At 34.4% G+C, this 18,124-nt stretch overlaps 2 protein-coding genes across 3 annotated transcripts; both read right to left on the reverse strand.

Moving 5' to 3' along the window:
* Nucleotides 1-12,652: 12,652 nt before the first annotated feature.
* Nucleotides 12,653-14,939, reverse strand: LOC134251323 (uncharacterized). 2 transcript variants are annotated; one of them, XM_062733718.1, is made up of 11 exons: nt 14,607-14,938; nt 14,415-14,486; nt 14,216-14,290; nt 14,021-14,116; nt 13,864-13,899; nt 13,715-13,774; nt 13,481-13,549; nt 13,322-13,378; nt 13,118-13,216; nt 12,905-13,006; nt 12,653-12,764 (listed from the first exon to the last, which is right to left on the reverse strand). In XM_062733718.1, the coding sequence occupies exons 3-11, from the start codon at nt 14,285-14,287 to the stop codon at nt 12,681-12,683; spliced, it is 675 nt and encodes a 224-aa protein (XP_062589702.1). In that variant the 5' UTR covers nt 14,288-14,290; nt 14,415-14,486; nt 14,607-14,938; the 3' UTR covers nt 12,653-12,680. The 2 variants fall into 2 exon arrangements, with proteins under 2 accessions (XP_062589702.1, XP_062589703.1); XM_062733719.1 differs by lacking the exon at nt 14,216-14,290 and having other exon boundaries at nt 14,607-14,939.
* A 1,334-nt stretch (nt 14,940-16,273) lies between these two features.
* On the reverse strand, nt 16,274-18,041 carry LOC134251345 (uncharacterized). Its single transcript, XM_062733736.1, has 9 exons — nt 17,897-18,041; nt 17,713-17,784; nt 17,517-17,591; nt 17,131-17,226; nt 16,972-17,007; nt 16,813-16,872; nt 16,586-16,654; nt 16,427-16,483; nt 16,274-16,321 (listed from the first exon to the last, which is right to left on the reverse strand). The coding sequence occupies exons 1-9, from the start codon at nt 17,936-17,938 to the stop codon at nt 16,274-16,276; spliced, it is 555 nt and encodes a 184-aa protein (XP_062589720.1). The 5' UTR covers nt 17,939-18,041.
* Between the last annotated feature and the right edge of the window lie 83 nt (nt 18,042-18,124).

Genomic DNA, 18,124 nt, shown 5'->3' on the forward strand with positions numbered 1-18,124 from the left:
TCCAAATGGGACTAAATACCCCCGCTGGGTTTTTCAGAGGTGCTAAATCATAAATATTTAATGGATCTTATTCTAAGAGAAGAGAGAAATGCTAAAACATTTTTAATGCAAATGTAATTGCTCATTATATTTTCATAAATAAGAGGAAGGCGTCTCCTAAAAAAACGACTAAATATACGGACCAGACACAATTATGAACTTTTTCTGTGACCTTGAACTTGCATTAATAGTCTTGGTCCAAAGTCATGACAGAAAATCAGGTAATTAGAAATGTTTGTGTGAAGTAGTAGATTCAGGTTTAGCCATAAAAAAGATATGGACCAGACACAAATAATAATAAAAAAATTTCCTGTGACCTTGAACTTCCCCAAATGACCTTGCTTCAAGGTCATAACACTCTTAGGTCATGAGCAATCTTTGTGTGAAATGAGAACCTACCAAGTTTATCCATAAGAAAGATATAGACAGGACACGAATTATGAAATTTTTTCAGTGACCTTGAAATTTCCCAAATGTCCTTAGTCTAGGTCATGACACATTCTTAGGTCATGGGCAATCTTTGTGTGAAATAAGAACAATACAAGTTTATCCATAAAAAAGATATGGACCGGACACGAATTATGAAATTTTTCTTCCAGTGACCTTGAAATTTCCCAAATGTCCTTGGCTCAAGGTCATGACACACTCTTATGATATGGGCAGTCTCTGTTTGAAATGAGAACCTACCAAATTTATCCATAGGAGAGATATGGACTGGACACGAATTATGAAATTTTTTTAGTGACCTTTTACTTTCCCCAAATGACCTTGGGTCAAGGTTATGACAAAATCTTAGGTCATGGGCAATATTTGTGTGAAATGAGAACCTACCGGTACCAAGTTTATCCATAAGAAAGATACATTGTATTGACCGAACACAAATTATGAAATTTTTCTTCCATTGACCACGAATTTCCCCAAATGACCTTGGGTCAAGGTAATGACACACTCTTACGGCATGGGCAATCTTTATGTGAAATAGGAACCTACCAAGTTTATCAATAAGAAAGATCTGGATTGGACACGAATTATAAAATTTTTCTTTCAGTGACCTTGAAGTTCCCCAAATGACCTTGGGTCAAGGTCATGACACACCCTTAGGTCATGGGCAATCTTTATGTGGAGTAGTTGATTCTAATGTTCCTCGTTAAGGAAGATATGGACCGGACACAGACAGATGGACAGGTAGACAGCTATACAGACGGACAAGCTGATTCCTATATATCCCCAAACTTCGTTGGGGGGGGGGGTATAATAAGGTATAATAAAATTGAATATTCCAGGGATCCAGATCCCCTTTGATCCATGCATGCCTTACCACAATTTGTTCAAAAGTATTCTGAAATTTGCCCAAATTCTTTGAGTTGGCTTATTTTCAATTTCTCTCTCTCTATACATGCATGTATATATTTCTCTAGACTTTAACTAAAGCATTTGAAAATATTTGTTGTCTTGGTTTTTATAAATTTATTTTACGTATAAACATACATGTAGGTGTTGGAACCGGGGGGGGGGGGGGTTTCAAAGATATACATCATATAGGTTATAAACATTGGGGAGTAGATTTAGCCCCCCCTCTTTTCAGCAGGCATGTTGCAGTGTTGTCGAATAAGGGAAGTGGTAGTGTTTGAAAGGAAAAAATGGTACTGAAAGAAGTTCAATCCCCCTCACATGAAACAGGATTTTATGGTTGGAACCCCCTCTTCACTTTTAATTAATTTGCTTCCAACACGAATGTAACAAATTAAAAATTCCCCGGTATTTTGTTATGACCCTAGAGTTTTATCTCCTTTATAAAGACTTTATTTTCATGGCTATTAGCTGTCATACAATGGTATCAGTGTTTGAAAAAGATTCCTTGTTACGTTTTAAAATACTACTACAACTAAAAATTAAATTGTCTTTATGAGAGGATGGGGAGTAACTTTAGTTACAGAAATGGCTTTGCTATTAATAGGCGTTAAAACAAACTAATATTGGTCAGAAATATGAATTATTAGCTTAATGAAAAATCGAACATAGAAAAGCTATTATTCCTTCATTCAAGGACACTTTGCGGCAAGTTAAATTGAAATTAACCCAGTGGTTCTTGATAAGAAGATGAAAATATAAAAAGTTTACAATGAGAAGAACAACGACTGACAAGGCACAAACGATCATAAAAGCTCACTTGAGCCTTTATTTTAAAACGTGTTACTATAAATAGAAATGGAAACCCACCTTATTATGCATTTCGGTTACTGCTGTCTTGTACGTGTCGGTTACATTATGTCAGTTACAGTAATAAAAGTTTGACTGCAATTCCCTATCCCTAATTTGAGAAAAAAAGAACTATTCTACATTTTCTTTATTAATTGCTGAATGTCTATTTATAATTATACGTTAGTTTAGGTAGAAATGGAAAAATGCCCTTACACATTGTTCTGATACATTTTTGCTAAAGCTTTTTCATACTTTTTAGTCACCTTCCGTCAATAACAAATATCACACACTGTCCACTGCACATTGTCCATTCCTGATATTAAAAAAATGCAAAAGTCTATATTTTCTCGAGAATTTGCATTATGTCTATTTTCAAACATGTGTTACTATAAATAAAAATGGAAACTTTTGATTCTCATTCTGTATTTCGTATACGCTTTCTTGTACTTGTTGGTCACTGTATGCCAAAAACAGTTAAAGACATATAGTCTGCAATTGTTCATCCAAAATATGAGAAAAAGTAAAAAAAAATACCTACATTTTTCCGATATTTTGCAGTACGTCTATTTTTAAAACATGTGTTACTATAAATAGAAATGGAAACCACTGCTTCTCATTTTGTATTTGATATAATGCTTTCTTTTACTTGTTGGTCACCATATGCCAAAAGAAGTTTAAAACAAATAGTCAGCAATTATTCATCCAAAATTTTAGAAAAAAGTACAAAAAACGACATTTTCCCGATATTTTGCATTACATCTATATTTAAACATGTGTTACTATAAATAAAATTGGAAACCTCTGCTTATAATGCTGCATTCCATTGAATGTTCTTTTTGTTCTTGTCAATCACATAATATCAGTTACAGCTAATGACAGTAAGTCGGTAAATTTCCCATCTCTAATTTGAGAATTAGTGGAAAATCAACATTTAACAGTTAATTTGATGTTTCTATTTTTAGACATTTGTACTATTTATAGAGATGAGAACCTGACCTCAATAATTTGTGAGATATTATACTATTCCTTGTTCGTGAAATATGAAATATTGGAGAGATCCATATATTTATTATTTATGATTCAGTGGAGCTTCAAAATGATGGAAAATTGACATTTTTCATCATTTTATGAGACATGTCTATATTTAGGTATTTGAAGCTATAAATAGAAAACGGAAATCCCTGAAAATAATAAGCATGGTAGTTATTGGTGTCCAGTCTCTGACATTAGCACATTGACTTTTACAGTATATTTCATAATTACCTAGCAATGGCATCTTTAACTCTGCCCAAATTTCATATTTTGGATTTTCCTGAAATATGTCTATTTTTAGATACATGTTACTAAAAATAGCATTGAGATCCCACTCCAATTTTTTCATGAGGAGACACTACTAATCCTGACGTTTGACGACACGCATATGATTTGAAAAATTTCCGTAGACAATTTTTTTTTTATTTAACCTTAAATTTCTCAAAAAATGCCAAATTTTCCATTTTTCACATTTTGAGAAACAATGCTTTTTTGCAGAACCGTTTTCTAAGAGTGGGGTCAATTCTGAAATAACTGGTTATATGCCCTGTGTTCTTTAACAGTTGATGTTTCCTTATGATACAAAGATTTATATTTGAGTTCACTACATAAAGATAAAAATGCATTCATATTTCCTCAATTTTCATGTTTTTGCTTGGTCAAAAATGGCCGAAAATGGCCAAATTCAACGCATCCGTATTCATGGCAACTAGGTGCACGTGGGAAACTTCTAACACCATATTTGCTGGTTTTGTACCAAGGTGCACCTGTGGTGCAAATTTCATCAAAATCGGAGATATGTCGTTTCCAAGCCCTATAGAAAATTTTTTGGTGCTTACAGAGAATGCATGTTAATAGCCATTCTCTGTAACCACTTAAACTTCGTTGCCACGCATGGTCACCGATTTTGATGAAACTTCACCCACGCTTAGTACTTGACACCAGAAACAAATATCAAACAAAATTTCGTTGCTATGTGTCTCGGTTACTATGGCAACAGCCGGAAAAGTTTGAAAAATCGAGATTTTCAGCCACTTTAAATCTTGACTATGGCTTAATAAAAACTAGAAAAAGCAAACGAACCATTCTCACAAAATCATGACACCTTGATGTCACTTATACTGTAAAGAAACTGTTTAGAATATATCTCTAAGTAAGTGGTAACCAAGGGTACTCTTGGAATACATTTAAAATGCTGAAATATGCTGAAAAACACTCCGTATTCACTAATGGTAGGTGTTACATGCTCAAACTCAATCAACGACTTAAGAAAAACAATGAAAATGTTTGACCTTAAGTATATAAGTATAAGCAATATTATTCTATAAATAACTTTTATGGTTGCCATGGTAACACAGTGTAACCATGCAAAACCAGTAACTAAGATTGGGTTAATGCTACTGACTTGAGGAAAAACATGAAAATTCAAGACTGGCAAATATGCATCTTTAGGACCTTGCAACACAAAAACCATAAGAAAAATTGGGTATAATGGCTACTTTGCAGTGTTACCATGGAAACAAAGTACCAGTGCTTAAAAGTGAATTATTTTTCACTGCATTAAGAATTAAATTGCCATTTAATCAAGAAACGAATTAAAGGACTCAGCTTGAATAGTACTTATCTGTTAGAACTGAAGTTGAATACCATATAGTGATAAAATTTGATGAATAAAACAACACTGTTGCTATGGTTACCAAGAGGGGAAAATGTTCGATTTTGTGAACTTTATATCAATATTAAACCCTGTGTGCCAATTTCTTGCATCCACTTAGAGATTGGATGATAGTCAAAATTAAAAGTCAAGTTAGCTGTTAATAAATATCAATCATAAAAGTTTTGGGAATCTACATTTAAGGGTACGTATCCAAGGAAAGAAAATATTTTTCAGGTTTTTAAGCATACATTTTCTGCTTATTTCCATAGCAACGCTCTATTTAAAGAATCTAATCTGAATTTTTTCAAATGGGAAAACTTGGAGCACACCAACATCTTATAAAATTGATCATTAGTTATGAGGAAATGTGCTTTTTTTAAAAATAGGATCAGATTTAAACATATAGATTGTTACTTTGAAGGTTCTCTGTGGTATAAAAACCTTGGCAACCATTAGCAACCAAAATGAAATATCATATTTTGTTCTTGGTATATGTTTCAAGGCTCTTTTTTCTATTATTTGGTCACATTTCATCCTATAATTCCTATTTATTTTTACGTGTATGACTTTATAAAATTCAATGAATATTTTTTTTTACTTTGGAATACTATGTTACCATAGTAACGTATGTAATAGTTGATTTACCAAACATGTTTATCATGCATTTGAGACATCTGACCTTCAACTTTTGGAAACAGTCATTGTCAATTGTTTGCTTTGCTGCAAATGTTAACTATTGGGCTCTAAACATGTTAAACCAGAAGTCTCTGTCGAGACTGAAGCTCTACTGGTTTGTACTTATAGCAAAGGAAGAGAAAAGTACTTCAGCAGTTGCAGTTTGAAACTTTACAACAGCAATAAATTGAATAATGATCCTTGATTACAAGTCTCCTATGTTCTTAGTGTAGTCTACTTGCATGCCACATTATATTAAAATAAGACTAAAACTGTATTTGGAGCAGCATTTTGAGAGTATTTAACAGAAATTTCTATTTTTAATAACCACAGCAACACCTTTCATCGAAATCAAAAACCAATATATAGAATTGTGTATCTTAGTGTAGTCTAATTGTATGCTAAGTTATACTGAAATCAGACCAATTCTGTAGGAGGAGTAGCATTTTGAAAGAATTTCACAGAAATTTCTATTTTTAGTAACAACGGCAACACCGTTTATCGAAATCAAAAACCGGTACACAGAATTATGTATCTTAATGTAGTCTACTTGTGTGCCAAGTTATATTGAAATCAGACCAAAATTGTAGGAGGAGTAGCATTTTGAAAGAATTTCACAAAAATTTCTATTTTTAGAAACAACGGCAACACCGTTCATCGAAATCAAAAACCGATACACAGAATTTTGTATCTTAGTGGAGTCTACTTGTGTGCCAAGTTATACTGAAATCAAATTAAAACTGTAGGAGGAGTAGCATTTTAAAAAATTGTTTACAGACAGACAGACAGACGGACAGACAGACAGACAGACGGACAGACAGACGGACGGACGACGGACGCATTACTATCGCATAAGCTCTTCTGGTCTCTGACCAGTAGAGCTAAAAATGCCATTTTTCGAACTGTAAGACATGTTGCCATGGTAACTATACAACATAGCAACCAATTTTTGCCTGATTTCAGTTTAGGGTATCAATGACTTTTATCATAGAGAGTTTGGAGAAATTCTGAGACTATGCGTGCCACTGCTCCTATATAAAATTTCAAATCATTACAGAGAATGGCTCTTAAAGATAACTACATAATTGTAATACTTTAATTATTCCCTTTTTTCTGACGGAAAAGCCCGAGTCATTACCTGATTATTCTAAATAAAGACAAGGGAATTTTTTTTACGTCTAAGCAAAAGATAAACTCTATATCCAAGACCTCACCACAGTAAAAATATATTCTATATGCTCGCAATCATGACAATGTAGACTAGGCAAAAAAAATCATTTTTAGTCACTTCTTAATCTTCATCTGTTTCAGTATGAGTCTAATCTAAAACAGTTTTTGAAGAAACCTACAAAAAACCTACCCAGAGAATACAGAGCTCATCCCCTCAACGAAAGATGTCTTTTAGTGAGACAAAGTCCTACATTAAACTATTAATCCAACAGGGTACACCCCAGGATACAACATTTATAATGCAATTTTTATCTGAAAGGACTGCAGTAATTTGGGAATTAATTTATCCAGCATCTTTAAACTAGTCATTCATCGAGAAAATATCATTCAGATATTAATCCAGTACCTGAATCAAGTTTAATCCGGAAAATGAAGGTTTGTTCCAGCATCCGAAGCAAACCCGCCCTGGAAGTCTTCATCCGTGCATGTATCATCCATACGAGTTTGAAAAACATAGGCAGTTACTTGGAAAAGAGACCTGCAACAAATATCTTAACCTGCATAAAACCTTGTTCAAAAATCATAACCTAGTCACTCCAATGCTACACCTTTACTGCGTGGGTATGTACAATGAAACACAATAATTATAGCATTCTTATGCCTATCTCATTATATTTAGGGACCTTAATATTAATCAGAGAAGCATTATTTAAAGATGTTTCAGTTTTAGAAGAGAAAACTGCAGCTAAACCTGTAACATGGGACGCCTTAAGCCCCCCTCCCAACTTTAGAATTAAATGGTTTAAGATTATTGATTGATTGATACTTAGTATGTTTATTCACGTCTCTCTCGAGAATTTTTCACTCATATGGAGACGCCTACACTTGCCGATGAAGAGCTACAAGTTTTGTCCTATATTCGGCGCTTAGGACCATTGAGCAGTGAGGGATCTTTTTCGTGCCAGCACCTATTACGACACGGGACCTCAGTTTATACGGTCCCATCTGAAGGACCGCTCTCCACGTCCCACAGTGGGATTTAAACTAGCGACGTAAGGATCAACTCTTTACCATAGACCTAAACGAAGGTTAAGGTCCTTACTTCGAGACTCTAAATTAGACGCTTTAACCACTGCGCCACGCGGGCGACGTTTCGAGTTTTATATTTCAGCCTTCAGGGGCCCGTTTTGCAATAGAACTTACGACTAAAACTAAAAATTTTTAAGTTGGTAGTAAAAGTTTGCAAAATGAATGGCGGGGATTAATATTTTCATCATGAAAATATCTTTCTGCATTCCTTAAAAAGGATTAAAACCATTTTCAATTTAATGCAAATAAGAAAGTTGTAAGCAGAATGACGCAAAGTTCCTTCAAAACGGGCCCCAGATGCGTCATCTTTTCAATGATGACGTCATATCGACTAGTGCATAGCGATAAGGTTGATGATTTGATGTGTGATATATTTTTTGTCCAGATATATTCACTGTTTTCAGACATTTTTGCAAGTACCAAAGTTGTTTTTCAGTCTTGTCGATAAAATATTGATATATAGGTATTCCAGGAATAATATCAATAAAACTTTCTTTCGAGGTTTTTAAAGTTGAAACAGATGGTGAACTGAGATAATATTACCGGTATGTAAATTTTAGGAAACTTGAAAGATGATTTATTATAAATGAACTTGATTGAATTTTAAGAAAATATGAGTAGTTTTAATTGAATAGTTCCTATGTTATCAAATACTTCGTGTCAACCCCCCTCAAAGTTTAGTGTAAATTGCACTTTTTATGAAGTTCACTTTTGTCACAACTGGACGGAATTTTGGCTGTATGGTGTGCTTAAAACGTTAGCCTTTTTTTTGGGGGGGGGGGGTCCAATATACATCAGCAAAGTTAAGAAGAGGTTTAAAGGAAGGAAACATGTTACTAAGCTTTGTTTTCTATATTGCAAATAATGCACATGCATTGGAATAATTATTTGAGGACAAAGTCTCCCTGTGCTCTCCCTGCTCTTCTGTCAGACCTATAATATACGTACTACAAAAATCCGGACTTTTATCTATACTTGTAATTGACAAAATTTTGTGCTTTTAACGTCCCTTTGAGTAGCGCAATGGTTAGAGTCTGCTCTAAAGTCGCAGATCATTACGTCACGTATTCGAATTCCACTGTGGAACGTGGAGACCGATTCTTCGGATGAGGCCGTATAAACCGAGGCCCCGAGGTGCTGGCAAGAAAAAGCCCCTCACTGTTCAATGACCCTAAGTGCCGAGTATAGGTCAAAATGTGTAGCTCTCCGCCGGCAAGTGGTGACGTCTCCATATGAATGAAAAATTCTCGAGAGGAATTTTAGAATATGAAACAAAATAAAATCAATCTGACAATCAAAAACTTTTCACTGATATTGATTAGTCATTACTTGCCGCAAGTTTTCGTTGGAAAGCAGCAATTTTAGACCTGTTTTCTGCACTTAGTGCATTTGAGTACGCAGGGTTCCTTTCCGTGCCAGCACCTACTGCTACATGTCATGCCAGACCTGGATAATACAGCCCGATCCAAAGGTGCAGTCTCCACGTCCCACAGTGGGATTAGAACCCTCTTTTAAAGGATCAACTCTGTACTCCGCCGCTCTTGAGCAAACGCTTTTACCGGTACCATTGTGACGAGATGAATTTTTACAAATATGGAGACGCCACCACTTGCGGATGGAGAGCTGCAAATTTTGTCCTATGCTCGACAATTCTAGTCATTGAGCAGTAAGGGTTTTTTTCGTGCCAGCACTCGCACCTACTGCGACATAAGGCCTCTTTTTATACAGTTTTATCCAAATAACCGATTTTAACGTTCCACAGTGGGGTTCGAACCCACGACGTAAAGATCAACTCCGTACTTCGCAACTTTAGAGTCTTTGGGCGACTGACTGTCCCTTGAGAAAGAGAAAAATGAAGACTTGCAAATCGATAACTAATGACTACCCTTGTAAATCTTTAGCTCAAAACAAATCTCAAAAGGATTGTATTTGACTAATTCGTCCATAAACAAATGTTATTGCAATATCAGTAATGTCTTGATTCAAGCTCAGAATCAACGTCATTTCATTGAAGCATACATGTACGTCTGAAAAAAAATACCCCCAACAAAATACTACACATGTAGTTGCACATTCCCACATCGTTATTTAAGTTTCAACAATGATAAAATAATATTAACTTTTATGTCAGCAGTTTACTGCTTACAATTCTAGTAGACCGATACAAAACTTAAACAGAGAGGGTTTCTCTTCAACTATCAGGCTACTCTCGATTCTCAACAAGAAAGAAAAATAAAACCAGCGAGAAAGTAATTCTTATATGCAATGAAAAAATAACATAAAACATGAATTTTATAATAAAAATAGATTAATGTTTACGTGAGAGCTCGTCTTGAAATATGGACTACATTATAGAAGAAAAACTTCTTTTCGGTACAAAAGTGTCGGTGTTGTCTTCATTTGTATCATCAACATACTCTCTGGATTGGAAATCCTATTTTCGGGGTATAATTTCGGGTTAAGCTTTTTAGGTCACCTGAGTAACTCAGGTGACCTATTGCTATCCGTTTTCGTCCTGTGTCGTGCGTCGTGTGTTAACATTTGAACATTTTCAGCTTCTTCTGTGAAACCACTGAACCAATTTCAATCAAATTTGGTATACAGCATGGGTGAAGGGGAACAAAAATTATGAATTTCATGGTCCCCGCCCCCTGGGGCCTGAGGGGTTGGGCTAAAACCACTAAAATTATTGCAATCTTTAAAAATCTTCTTTACTCCTGGAATCAAGCAGGCAAAGTGATGGCATGAATGTAATGAGCATTGAGTCCTCTACCAAAATTATGAAATTCATGGCCCCAGGGTCAGGGGTTCTAGTGCTAGGGCGGGGCTATATAGATTATATAGTGAAAATGCATTAATGCTTTGAAATCTTTTCTTCTTCTGGGTATTAAATAAACTAAGCACATAGTTATAATAAGCAAGAGTACCTTTTCCAAAATTGTGAATACCCCGTGGGGATCCGGGTTAGAATAGGTCCTCAGTACCCCCTTGCTTGTCGTAAAATGCGACTAAAAGGGGCGGTCCTTCGGATGAGACCGTATAAACCGAGGCCCCGTGTCACAGCAAGTGTGGCACGATAAAGATCCCTCCATGCTTAAAGGCCGTAAATGCCGAGCATAGGCCTAAATTTGCAGCCCTACACCGGCAATGGTGACGTCTCCATATCAGTGAAATATTCTGGCGAGGGACGTTGAACAGTATACAATCAATCAGTCTCTGCTCCTGGGTATTAAATACACTTACTAAGTACATAGTTATGATGAAAAAGAGTGCCTCTTACAGAATTGTGAATTTTATGGCCCGAGGGTCAGGGGTTCTGGTGTTAGGGCGGGGCTCTATAGAATATATGGTGAAAATGCATTTATACTTTGAAATCTTCTTTTCTTCCTCTGAGTATTGAATAAACTAACTAAAAACATAGTTATGATGAGCAAGAGTGCCTTTTCCAAAATTGTGAATTTTATGGCCCCAGGGTCAGGGGTACTGGTTTTAGGGCGGGGCTCTATTGATTATATAGTGAAAATGCATTTATTCTTGAAAATCTTCTTCTCTGCTTCTGAGTATTAATTAAACTAAGCACATTGTTATCATAAGCAAGAGTGCTTTTTTCAAAATTGTGAATTTTATGGCCCCATGGTCAGGGGTTCTGGTGTTAGTGCGGGGCTCTTTTGATCATATAGTGAAAATGCATTAATTCTTTGAAAATCTTCCTCTCCGCTTCTTGTTACTTAGTATTTAATAAACTAAGTAAGCACATCGTTATGATGAGCAAGAGTGCATCTTCTAAAATTGTGAATTTTATGGCCCCAGGGTCAGGGGTTCTGGTGTTTGGGCAGGGCTCTATTGATTATCTAGTGAAAATGCACTATTCTTTGAAAATTTTCTTCTCTGCTTCTGGGTATTAAATAAACTAATTAAGTATATAGTTATGATGAGCAAGAGTGCCTTTGTGAATTTTATGGCCCCAGGGTCAGGAGTACTGGTGTTAGGGCGGGGCTCTATTGATTATATAGTGAAAATCCATTTATTCTTTTAAATTTTCTTCTCTGCTTCTGAGTAATAAATAAACTATGTCTGAAAGTAAATTAACGCTTTGAAATCTGCTCATTGGTATAAATCACCCATTTTACGATAAAACTTGCAAAACTTTGAAATATGTGGCCCCTGGGTCAGTGGTTCCTTTGGGTTGAGGTGCACAACTGGGTATGGGGTAAGTGCATTTTCTGTATGTTACATCTGTAAATTAGGTTTTTTTTTCTTTTCTTCACATAAACATGAACTGGAAATAATGTTGTAGGACACAGCCTCCCAGCCCCACCCCTATTCACCCTGATCTTTTTGATATGAATGATAATGCGAACTATTACAAAACACTGGACAGCTGCCTGTTCTAACATGACAATATTATTGTTTATTTGTTAAACCTCCCTTCGAGAACTTTCACTCATATTGAGACACCACCACTTGCCCATGGAGGGCTGCACATTTAGACCTATAGTCTACACTCATTGAGGGGTGAGGGTTCTCTTTCGTGCCAGGACCTACAGCAACACGGACACTTGGTTTATTCGGTCTCATCTGAAGGACCGGTATCCACGCCCCACGGTTGATTTTGAACCCTCGACGTAAGGATCAACTCCTTACTCCGCCGATCTAGAGTAAACGCATTTACCATTGCGCCATGTGGGCGACTTATGATGACATTATAGCCTAGAGGGCTGATGATAAATGGCTCCCCTCTTGTAGGTGTAGCACTCTTGAATCTTAATCTCAGAACAAACTTCCAAAAAAGATATATTAAATTTTAATAATTGATTCATTTACAAACAATTCTTGATTGAAATCCTAGAAACTTCATAATCCGAGCTCGGAATCCAGGCCTCTTTGTTGAAGCACGCGTCTGCAAATAATTTACAAAAAAGTTAGATGCCTTAAATATTCTATTGTTTTTCTATTTTAAAAATTGTTGCTATGGATTTTTTTCGTTACGAAAAAGTTATATAATGATAACAGTTTAAATGATAATAAAAGTTATAGTACCTTCTCTGTCACCGTCGGACTGCTCACAGTTCTAGCAGACAGATGTACTGCTGGAACAGAAATGGTTTCTACCAAAGATTCTTTATTCACAGTCGCAACTCTCTGCAAGAAACATAAAATGATAAAAATATATTCGAATTTGTTTTCAATAGAAACACACACAAACATGCAAATTTAATGTTCATTTTCAAGAAAAAAGACATCAATGTTTACCTGAGAATTTATCTTGAAATGGTCCACATTAAAGAAAAAAAGCCTTCTAGGCACAAAAGTGTCGTCTTCGTTTGTTTTATACTTTCTGGGTTTGGAATCCTATTTTTGAGGAAATAAGTTGGAGTTTAGAGTAAAGAAAGACAATGTGGGTATACCCTTCATTTATAAATAAAAAAGTTTCTAAATAAACATAAATCAACTTACTTCTAAATCTGTATCTGTTTCTGGTTGAATCTGCTCTGCGACCACTTTCGAGGAAACCTTTAAAAAAAAGAGTAAAATGAGTTGTATTTTTCTCTCAACAAGATATATAAATCATCACGAAATAATTCTTATTGTTAAAAATTTGAATGCAGAACTTACTCTTGTTGACTTTTGAATTTCTTTTTTCAGTTTTGACATTGCCAGCACAATCACACGGTGTACATATTCCTAGAGGGAGGAAAAGAGAACAAATTGTAAATATAGAGTTAAACTTTATTTTTTAATGGTTTGTCTTTTTGATTAAGAGTACTTACTTAATCCTGTCAATTTTTAAAATTGATTGTAGTCAAGAGAACAATTTAAAAAGGACATGGCTAAAAAGTTGACACCTACCCGAGAAGTTTCATTCAGTAGCTTCTCGTTTGCAGCCAGTATAATGTTTCCAATGTAATTCTGAAGTAAAGAATATCTTTATCAGTGTTTTGATCAATTATAAACATTGATTTAGAAGTGTGCATTGAAGCAGAAAAAAATTAGTATACCTTAATGAAATTTTCTGCCTTCTTTTTTTCAAGGGTCTGTAAATAAAAAAAAATAAATTTCCCTAATATATAAGGAGACATGACATCAAATTCTCATGAATAATATTTCTACATTTAATGTTGATGAATTATTGATAAATTTGTAATCACTCGTTACCATTAACTCTGCATGCACATCAGCCATCATTTCCCGTTTTCGGACCATGTCCTCCTGTACTTTGTTGGTTACACATGTTTTTCTGGATATCATGTCCTATAAGTAAAGGAAATTTATTATTATCAATAAAAAAGGTATTGAAATATCGTTCCTACAACCACAACGCTTAATAAATAAATATAAAGAATAACTTACAATTAATTCGCCATGAACTTGTTTCATAATGCATTTTATGTTGCGTGCCCTTTCAGCTTCCTCTAGCTCCATAGCCTAAAACACACACACACACTCATTAAGAAAAAGAAAGTTTATAAAAATGTCATATTTTGTATAAACAAAATATTTTATGAAAAGTGTTCTAAACAATGGCAATATTAAGTAAAAAAAAAAGTACCTGCTGTTGCTCCTGTCGCTCAACCTCATCAATCCAGTTATACGAAAATTTCAATAGCTGCAGCTTTGTCTCCTAAAGGAGTTAAGAAAACAAAATAAGATAATAATAAAATAAGATAAGACTCACGTTCAATTAATTGATCATAGTATAGCATAATTTATGAATTTCTCATATATTTATAGCTAAACTTACACCGGTGTCACTGAAATCCAACACTTTTCTCGTAATCCATCATCGCTATGTCAACTTGAAAAAATATGTCCGTCTTCTTTAGCCTAACTACTTTGTTTATGGAGATAATTGTGACGTTTTCAAGACTTCTTCGGAGGAAATACGTCACTGTAACTGTTACGTCACAAAGACAATTGGAAAAAAAACAGTTATAACGAATGACAGTAGGCCTACACAAGATTCTCATTTTCACCTGTGTGCCAGTGTGTTTTAAAAAGTTTTTTTTTTTAAATTTTTTTTGTGTCCTTGTCTTGTTTAAAGAAAGTTGGAAAACTTGATTGAAATGCAATGAATAGTTGTAAATTTAAAAATGGTGAGTATTTCGATTAGGTTATATTTTATGTTTTGAAAGTTGCATCTCGGCGAAAATTTCTTGTAATCATTAGGACAAGCACACTGTTAATTTTCATGCCATTTACCTCTAAAGTCCTTTGGGTTATAGAATTCATATTTAGAATTGTATGATTTTAGTCAATTGTAGTTCTATATAGAGAGAAGGAATTTCTTTTTTTCTTTTGTTATCTTCTTTTAGGTCTAAAGTATTCATTTGGGACTCGTTTACATGTAGTATGAATGTTTGATAAACTTTACTTGAATTGTCGCATTCAATGAAAGGGAACTTTTTTGTAGGTGCGCATGATGCAACTTCCTGGATGGTGTGGAGTCTGTCAACATATGAAAGCCACGTGTATTTAGTGTAAGTTGTCTTTATTTTCTCTTTCATCTATTTTTGGCGAGAATGTACGTAGTGAATGAATTAATTTAATTCAGGCTTTACAATCAAATGTAGTAAAATGAGAAAACTTACCACATGGAGTTTAAATACAAATATACAATACATTGTTTAATAAGTGGGGGGGGGGGGGGGCTTGTATCAGTTAGCGCGAAAGCGACATAGACTAGTAATCAACCTCGGCAACCTCGGGTCGACGCATTGTTTTAAGGTACAGTAGTCAATACGGTACCCCATAGAAACTCTCTGAAAAGGCTAAGTCATTCTTCCAGGTACCTATAAATTATCCACTTTATCGACAAAAAGAACAGATTTGGTACATGTTTCTGGTTTCTCGGAGTTTCTTGTCCTTTACAAGGACCCCCGACTTGTTAAACAATGTATTGTATATTTGTATTTAAACTCCATGTGGTAAGTTTTCTCATTTTACTACATTTGACTGTAAAGCCTAAATTAAATTAATTCATTCACTACGTACATTCTCGCCAAAAATAGATGAAAGAGAAAATAAAGACTAACTTACACTAAATACACGTGGCTTTCATATGTTGACAGACTCCACACCATCCAGGAAGTTGCATCATGCGCACCTACAAAAAAGTTCCCTTTCATTAAATGCGACAATTCAAGTAAAGTTTATCAAACATTCATACTACATGTAAACGAGTCCCAAATGAATACTTTAGACCCAAAAGAAGATGACAAAAGAAAAAAAGAAAAGAAATTCCTTCTCTCTATATAGAACTACAATTGACTGAAATCATACAGTCTTAAATATGAATTCCATAACCCAATGGACTTTGGCGGAAAATGGCATGAAAATTAACAGTGTGCTTGTCCTAATGATTACAAGAAATTTTCGCCGAGATGCAACTTTCAAAACATAAAATATAACCTAATCGAAATAATCGTTTGTATCAACGATCTTTCTGGGTTTGGAATCCTAATTTTGAGGAAATAAGTTCCAGTTTAGATTAAAGAAAGACAATGTGGGTATACGCTTCATTTATAAATAAAAAAGTCTCTAACTTTACATAAATCAACTTACTTCTAAATTTGTATCTGTTTCTGGCTGAATTTGCTCTGCGACCACTTTCGAGGAAACCTATAAAAAAAGGGAGTAAAATGAGATGTTTTTTTTCTCTCAACAAGATATATGTCATCACGAAATAATTCTTATTGTTGAAAATTCAAATGCAGAACTTACTCTTGTTGACTTTTGAATTTCTTTTTTCAGTTTTGATATTGCCAGCACAATCACACGGTGTACATATTCCTAGAGGAGGGAACAAATTGTAAATATAGAGTTAAACTTTATTTTTTAACGGTTTGTCTTTTTGATTAAGAGTACTTACTTAATCCTGTCAATTTTTAAAATTGATTGTAGTCAAGAGAACAATTTTGAAAAGACATAGTTAAAAAGTTGACACCTACCCGAGAAGTTTCATTCAGTAGCTTCTCGTTTGCAGCCAGTATAATGTTCCCAATGTAATTCTGAAGTAAAGAATATCTTTATCAGTGTTTTGATCAATTATAAACATTGATTTAGAAGTGTGCATTGAAGGAAAAAAAAAAAAAAAAAAATTAGTATACCTTAATGAAATTTTCTGCCTTCTTTTTTTCAAGGGTCTGTAAATAAATAAATATATAAAATTCCTTAATATATAAGGAGACGTGACATCAAATTCTCGTGAATAATATTTCTAGATTTAATGTTGATGAATTATTGATAAATTTGTAATCACTCGTTACCATTAACTCTGCATGCACAGCAGCCATCATTTCCCGTTTTCGGACCATGTCCTCATTTACGTTGTCGGTTACACGTGTTTTTCTGGATATCACGTCCTATAAATAAAGGAAAATTATAAAAATCAAGAAGAAAGGTATTAAAATATTGTTTCCTTCAAACTCTGTTTTGACTTTTTAAAATACTAGTAATTGATAACGGCCTCATTAGATTCGTCAATGTGTCGGCGGACCCAGCTTTAAGAGTTTGGAAACCCTAAAATTCATCCATAAAACAGAATAGAAAATTGCACTTTGCCAATAAAACACCATATTGCCAAGCTATCATTCCCGAGAAAAATGTTGGATCCACCACAACGCGTAATAGATAAAAGTAAAGAATAACTTACAATTAATTCGCCATGAACTTGTTTTATAATGCATTTTATGTTGCGTGTCCTTTCAGCTTCCTCTAGCTCCATAGCCTAAAACACACATACACACACATAAAAAAGAAAGTTTAAAAAAAAAAGTCATATTTTGTAAAAACAAAATATTTTATGAAAAGTGTTCTAAACAATGGCAATATTAAGTGAAAATATGTACCTGCTGTTGCTCCTGTCGCTCAACCTCATCAATCCAGTTATACGAAAATTTCAATATCTGCAGCTTTGTCTCCTACAGTAGTTAAGAAAACAAAACAGTTACTTTATGATGAAACTCACGTACAATTAATTGATCATAGTATAGGATAATTTATGAATTCTCATATATTTATAGCTAAACTTACACCGGTGTCACTGAAATCCAACACTTTCTCGTAATCCATCATCTATCATCGCTATGTCTACTTGAAAAATATGTCCGTCTTCTTTAGCCTAACTACTTTGTTTATGGAGATAATTGTGACGTTTTCAAGACTTCTTTGGAGGAAATGCGTCTCTGTAACAGTGACGTCACAAAGACATTTCATAAAAACAGTTATAACGAATGAAAGTACACAAGGATTTCATTTTCA

The sequence above is a fragment of the Saccostrea cucullata genome, unplaced genomic scaffold (genome assembly GCF_032062105.1).
Source record: "Saccostrea cucullata isolate Sc308-1 unplaced genomic scaffold, CSIRO_AGI_Scuc_v1 ctg197, whole genome shotgun sequence".
Classification (NCBI taxonomy): Eukaryota; Metazoa; Mollusca; class Bivalvia; order Ostreida; family Ostreidae; genus Saccostrea; species Saccostrea cuccullata.